Below are 7,101 nucleotides of genomic sequence, written 5' to 3'. Positions count from 1 at the left end.
GTACACAGAGTGCAGGAATAGTTATTTTTCTACAGATTTTCGTCTCGGTCGAAAATTTCCGGTTAAAATTTTTCCATTCTTTGAAAATACATTTTTTTAGATAAAAACTTTTTTCAGTATTTCGGTCGCGTCGTACCGTTTCAATGATAGTCCACTATAACCGGACTCGCTATGCGATGGTTTCTCGTTCGGACGGGGTTTAATTATGGATAAAGTCGTTACTTTTTATTTATTACGTTTTTAACGCTATAAAACATTGTTTTGAATTGTTAAAAGAAACAGACAATAAAATCGTTTTTTGACTTTTAATATCGTATATGCATTGTACAAAATATTTATAAATTATACATCCGGAGAAATAGTTATTAAAATTAATAAAAAAAGTAATGGAAAAACTAAGGAAAAACGGGTATGATTTGAAACCTATGGAATCGATTCATCGAAATGACATCTTTTCAATCATTATATTAATGATAAAGAATATTCATTGAAACAATTATTAATTTAACTTTTTTACAAAAAATAACTTTTTCAACTTAATTTTTGAAAATGTTCCGGAAATACTGCGTCCTTTAAACATATATAAAATTAAAGCTTATTTTATGTACTACAAAATGAAAAAAAAAAATTTGTCCCGACGATCTATCTTCTATACGCAAATGGCTACCATATTGAAAAATATGCTATTTTTGTATGAAAATTATGGGTTTTGTATTTTATTTTAATAGAAGTTGATGTTGCTTTTGCAATTATCCATCAATTTTTTAAAATTAAACACTATCTACAGATTTGCATCGAAGCGTTTCTTATGATAGTGATTTTAATCACTGTCAGATTAAATCTACACTGGACCCTACTATGCAATGTCTCCACTATGCCGCGACCCCACTGTGCTATCGTTTTTTTTTACTAATTAATATGTTAAAATAAATCATTAAGAAAATGTTCATTTTAAAAAACTTTTTAATTCCACAATTGACTACTAATAAAATTTGTAAACACGCTTTGATTTTTTAAGAAATCGTGATTTTTATGAAAGATTCTAAAATCTTTGGGTACCTCAAAGTATTTTTTAAATTGAAATTTTAATGGCAGTATAGCTCCTTTAACCTTTTTTCATCTACAGTGTTAGTGTTACGTATACACACATTTTCTATATAGTGTTATCTAGAGTTATAACTTTAGGTTTTTCATAATAATCGTTTAATTGCATCAATTTAAGAAATTTATACTCAGCGTCCAATTCTTCAAAAGCGTTATTATAAAAATTGAATAAAATAGAATTAAGTGAATTTTTTAAAATACTGTCTACAAAATTATTGTTAACAATTAACTTCTCTGATTCATAGGCGATAGAAGATATTATTATATTTGTTACATTTTGTTGAAGTTTAAGAGCTTCTTTTCGAGAAAAATTAAATTGTCCGTAATGACAAGAAGAAAATTTTAATACACAATTTTTTTAAGCATAAATATATATAAAATATATATCAGGGATCTTACTCGGGAAAACTATATTATTTTGTTTTTCTTAATTAATAATATTTATACTACGATTAGACTTTTGATTATTAAGAACTTGAGATTTCACGTGAGTAGGGTAAAATACAGTCATACAGTGAGCGTGGTCTCTTGATAGCGGGTTAGGGAGGAGTGGTTTTATGAGGGTGGGGGTAAGGAGAAAGCGTGGCTTATTTAAATTAATAATTATGTTATCGATTTTATTAAATCTATAAATTTTTGTTTGATGAAGCAGTGGATTCATAATATCTAATATTACTAAAATAAATAGCTTTTTAAAATATTTTACAATAAAACACATCATTTTTTTTTTATTATTGTTTTAATATATTTAATACTTAATGTATACAAAAATTTTTTTATGACACAATATTTTAATTAAACATTTTTAGTTTAGAACTTTATTTATATATAACAGTTGGTGGTTCACTTAAATCAAATACTTTAGACTTCTTCATGGTTTCTTCATGAACAGGAGCTAATTCTATAGCATGTTGTAATTCCGGTCCATAAATATTACCTCGCGATGGTACTAATGTAAGTGCTGCTTTAAGTTCATCCACTGCCAAATGAGCTGATTGTAATTCGATCAATCCTTTTGCTCGATAATAATAAGCTTCCGATCTCCATAATAAATTACTCTCGACAAGCGGAACCATCAACTCTAATGCCTTATAATTTAAATAAGATATAATTCAACTAATAATTGAATTGTATAAAAAAAAATTTTATTAACTTAATTTTCATAGATTAAATATTAACTTACTTTTGTAGAATCTTCAATAGTTTTATGATAGTTTTTTACCAGAAAATGTGCTTTTGATCTATTTAAATATAATACTGCCATTTTAGGGCTTAATTTTATTCCATGCGAGTAAGCACTTATGGCTCCAAAGTAGTTATTTTCTTTCAAAAATATACTATGAAAAAAATTCAATTTTTTAATTATTATTTTATTTTATTATTACTTCCAAGAGAATATCTATTAAAAATTTGATTTTTTTATATTTAATATCACCAGGTTCAGAAATAATTGCGGGTTTATTTTCAATAATATTATTAAAAAAATTTATTTAAAATATTTTATGAGAAAAATTGCTATGATGATGGTTCGGAACCTCTTTTTATATAGGATTATATACATTTTTAGATTAATTGATATTACGGTATTTATATCTTTCAAAGTATGAATTTTTATAAGTATTTAAAAATGAATAAGAGTAATAATAATTTATATATATAAATTCATTTATTTAAACGTTTGCTTACTCTCCTTTACGCAAACACCAATCTGGGTCTTGTTCTTCAGGTCTTAAGTCTTCTTCTACGAATCCCGAAGCACGGCGTGCTTCCATTTGTTTTTTCAGCCACTAATAAAAGATTTTGTAAAAAAACGTATATATTCATATCATAAAAATATTAAAAAAAAGTATTAAGTACCTCTTGCTCGTCAGCTTTAGTCGATTCTCTACTAGGGGTGGGGAAATGTCTATGTGTAAAATTAATTTTAACTGTTTTTGATTTTCTAGGTTCTGGTATAATAACTTCTTCTTTTTCTATGTATACAAAACTTTTTTTCTTGTTTAATTTAGAATTATTAAATATTTCTTTTGTGTTATTGTCTCCTAAAAAAGTATAATGATAGTGTATTTATGTTCATATGCATTCATTTAATTGTTCTACTTTAATAACTTAGTCTCAATTATCATGAATTCAAAACAAATTTTAAATTATTATAGTAAGAGTTTCAGATAGCAATAGCAAATATTTCAATCCTTATGATTCAACATGTCTTCAGTTACTATGTGTAGTCCATTATATAATACATTGGACTAATTATCTGGATTTTTCAAATAAAATTAATCGAAATATTTTTATTTTTTTCAATTTTTTAGTTTTTAATTACTTTTGGATTTTTGATTATCAGGGCATAGTATTTGCTCCGCTGAGAACGTGACCGACCCCTCGAATTCGAGGGCCGGCTGGAATTCAGGCGGATGACCATGCTCAACTGGCTGGCTGGTGGCTTTTGGAGGAAAGGACAAAAGACGAGTGGACCAGGTACCTCATCGGACCAGACCGCCTGGAGAGTGGGTGGACTGAACCCACGATGAGATTTGCGCACCCTCTTACAGCTCTTACTTTTTCTCAACTCTCACCAAACTAATTTCTTTCAACGATACGTTAAAAGATCAAAAACCTATCATTTTTTATATAAATCTGACCATTTACTTGCCCACTGGGAGGATACGAAATGACAAATTTTTCACAAAAAAATTACTTTTTTAACTCAACTTTTGAAAGTATTCCGGAAATACTGACACTTTTATACATATCTTAAATTAAAGCTAATGTAATGTACTTTATTATGGAAAAAAAAATTTGACCTCTGGACTTGTTTTTGTGGTGAAAATGGGTATCATTTGCTATTTTTGTGTTGAAATTCTCGATTTTATATTTTACATTTTTAACATTATATAACTATAACTTTTTTAAAAAAGTACGGATCAATACAAGTTTTTCATGAGAAATACTATTTATATACTTATTTCATTCGACATACTTTTTTTTTAAATCAGACATTTTCCTTCATACAAGGGGGTTGGGTTCAATACTTAAAAATGCGTATAGACAGTAAAACTCTTTCAACTTAATTGTTAAAAGTGTTCCGGAAATACTGACACTTTAATATACATTTTTAATTAAAACTAATGTAATATACTTAAAAAAAAAAGTATTTAATTTATCACTTTTTACTCTGCTACAAGTGCCATAATATCCTCTATTATATTAATGTACTTTTTTGGGACATCATAAATGCCCACTATAAAACCTTTGAAGTACTGTATCATACGCTACCAATAAATCTATAAATACCCAACACAGCTCTTTTTTCATTCCCATACTTTTATACTAGTTATCTTATACAAAACACCGGTTCCATTATTGACTTTTCAGACAACTTATTCTTTGTTACTGATGTTTCATTTCTTATTATTTTGTCTATTACCGTTTATTTATCAAATCTTCATATTTTAACTTATATAAGCTTTATACTTCTATAATTTTCACAGTATCCTTTGCTTTTAAGTATTGGTACTACAAAACTATTCATTTTTCTGGCATTTCGCTTTTAAAAAGATCCTTCAACCACTTTATGGTAACACTGACTAATATTTTCCATATTTCATCTAGTCCTATGGCTTTATTCTTTTTCATTTATGCTACTGCCTACCATACCTCATTCTCGCTAATTAAATTTATTGGTCCTCCATTCCATGAGATAATCTCTGATGTCCCTCTTGGATACTCCTAATTCAGTAATTTTTTAAAATAATCTTTTCATCTTTTTTTCATATCATCATTAATTGATAGCACCTTATCAACACTTTTTATACGCCTTACATTGTGATAATTTACACCTATTTTCTCTTACTTTTACAAGTTTATAAACTTCTTTTTCATCTTCCTTTGTTTCTAGCCTACATACAACTTATCATATCTCTTAAACTATCTTCGTGAAATCATACTTTTGAAAGTATGTAGTGAGACAACCCAATTTTGGGCACTTTATTATAGAATTAAAACTTATTAATTTGAGTAGGAAATTGTATTATATTTGTCAATTTCAAAAATCACTAAAAATAATAACCTTCTTGATCCTGGTATAATTATATTATTAGATTGTTTATATACTCAATTAGAAGTACCTTGATTGTGATAATTGACAAATGTTGTTGAATTCCAAGTGTCTAATTCTTTTAAAACTTTCTCTTTTTCTTCTTCTCGAACTTTCTGAATGTATCTATGCTCTTCATTGTCTCGTTCTATTTGCTCATTTACAGATAATCGATCTTGTTTTGTTTTATTAACTAAATAATAATAATTTAAAATTTAATTTTTATATATTACAAATAATAAAATATAAATAAAATATAATCATATTCAGCAAATCGCATATAAACCTTTTTTTGTAATTTCAAGAGCAACTAATTATATAATCGTCATAAGTAAAATCTAAATATACCATCTTATTTCTCGTTGAAAAAAATATTTAGGATTTTATTCTATCATTTCTTCATTTACTTCAAAATAAAAAAATACTTTAATAATATATAAAAAACCAGTATTTGTTGTGAATTTTCCAGTTTTATATTTACAGCAATTTTTTAAATTTTTATTTACTTAAAATACACAAAGTTAATATTTTTTTTAATCTGAATAAAATATTCTTTTTGTCGGCTTTAGCTTTATTATTATAAGTTGAATAAAAAAAAATAGTAGTCAAAAATTCATCGTTTTTTATGAATAATTAAATAAACTCATATTCAACTTTAAACTTCCAAAAAAATAGTTGAACTTGATGGAATAGTCCTAAATTTTGCACGACTCTCATTAAACATTATGGATTTTTTTTAAGAAAATCATAAAAAATGTTTTTTTTTATGATTTTACTATTTAATTTATCATCTAAAAAACTAAATGTGATAAATAAAATTTGAAGCCAGGCTCAGAATCGGAGTGAAAAATTAATATAGAAATTAATTTAAAAATTACAAGTAATAAAAAATGTTTTATTATTTGTTGTCCTGTGTAATTATAATTTAAAATTAAAAAAAATATGCTATACATCATTACAATTAATAGCAAATAAAATATTTTCTGGCTAATAAATATATAAATAAAAAAAGAAAACAGTCTTATTTAGTCTTTTAGTAAACATACTTTTTTTTTCTTCGATTTTCTTTTGGTATTGATCAACTAATTCGTTTAATATGTTTCTTTTAATTATTCTTAGTTCTTCTTTTGGTTTTTGTAACGCCACATAATCCCATTGTTTACTTCTAACTTTCTCAAATTCCAATAAAACATAACCATCACCAAATATACATTTACTCTGGTCTTCTTTGACTTCATCCCAAAGGAAAACTTCAAAAATATGTGACAAACAACTAATCTTTTTGAAATAAAGATTTTTATTAATAAATAGTAATTCTTAAAACAGTTGTTCGTCGTAATTTGATAATAAATAATATTTATATGTATATGTATATTATATTAGCATATGGCTTTATATAAAAAAATTAATTAATAAAATAAATAGATATGTAAACAAATAAACAAGTCAATAGATATATAAATAAATAAACAACTATTAATAATATTTATGAAAGTATTTAAGAATAATTTAGTACTTACTTTGAGAAATTTATTAGATGTCAACACATCAGCATTTTTTTTATTAACGAATGGTATTTCAACTTTAATAAATACTTTATTATTAGTTTGCCACCAATTAAAATTTTTTACCACAATGGGCATGTTTAATTTTTTTTAACCAACAGATTTTTAGAATAAGATATTTCAGAACATTTCCTACAATTTTTGGTTATTACAGTTGTTTGTTACCATAGATATATAAACGTACAGACCCCACATATATAAAGAAAGTAATAACTCTAATACACATTCTAAAGCTGTAGTATAAGGAGTTATCGTGTAGCTAATGAGTCAATAATACTCCAATTTATTCTATTGATCCATTCTATATATTAAAAAACTTAATATAGGCTCATATTT

The 7,101-nt window shown here is 25.5% G+C and overlaps 1 protein-coding gene across 1 annotated transcript; it reads right to left on the bottom strand.

The window, feature by feature from the left end:
- Positions 1-1,892: 1,892 nt before the first annotated feature.
- LOC126898813 (dynein axonemal assembly factor 4-like) lies at positions 1,893-7,101 on the bottom strand. Its single transcript, XM_050673197.1, has 7 exons — positions 6,721-7,101; positions 6,247-6,478; positions 5,232-5,393; positions 2,962-3,146; positions 2,791-2,891; positions 2,288-2,441; positions 1,893-2,192 (listed from the first exon to the last, which is right to left on the bottom strand). The coding sequence occupies exons 1-7, from the start codon at positions 6,841-6,843 to the stop codon at positions 1,923-1,925; spliced, it is 1,227 nt and encodes a 408-aa protein (XP_050529154.1). The 5' UTR covers positions 6,844-7,101; the 3' UTR covers positions 1,893-1,922.

The sequence above is a fragment of the Daktulosphaira vitifoliae genome, unplaced genomic scaffold, assembly GCF_025091365.1.
Source record: "Daktulosphaira vitifoliae isolate Bord-2020 unplaced genomic scaffold, ASM2509136v1 Scaffold_2, whole genome shotgun sequence".
Taxonomy (NCBI): domain Eukaryota; kingdom Metazoa; phylum Arthropoda; class Insecta; order Hemiptera; family Phylloxeridae; genus Daktulosphaira; species Daktulosphaira vitifoliae.
This window is presented reverse-complemented; position numbering and strand designations above follow the sequence as displayed.

Coding starts and splice junctions, on each gene's coding strand:
- LOC126898813 (XM_050673197.1), bottom strand. CDS start 6,843: ATGCCCATTGTGGTAAAAAATTTTAATTGGTGGCAAACTAATAATAAA. Junction 5,394..6,246: donor GAAAATCGAAGAAAAAAAAA/GTATGTTTACTA, acceptor ATTATTATTTAG/TTAATAAAACAAAACAAGAT. Junction 2,892..2,961: donor CTAAAGCTGACGAGCAAGAG/GTACTTAATACT, acceptor ATCTTTTATTAG/TGGCTGAAAAAACAAATGGA.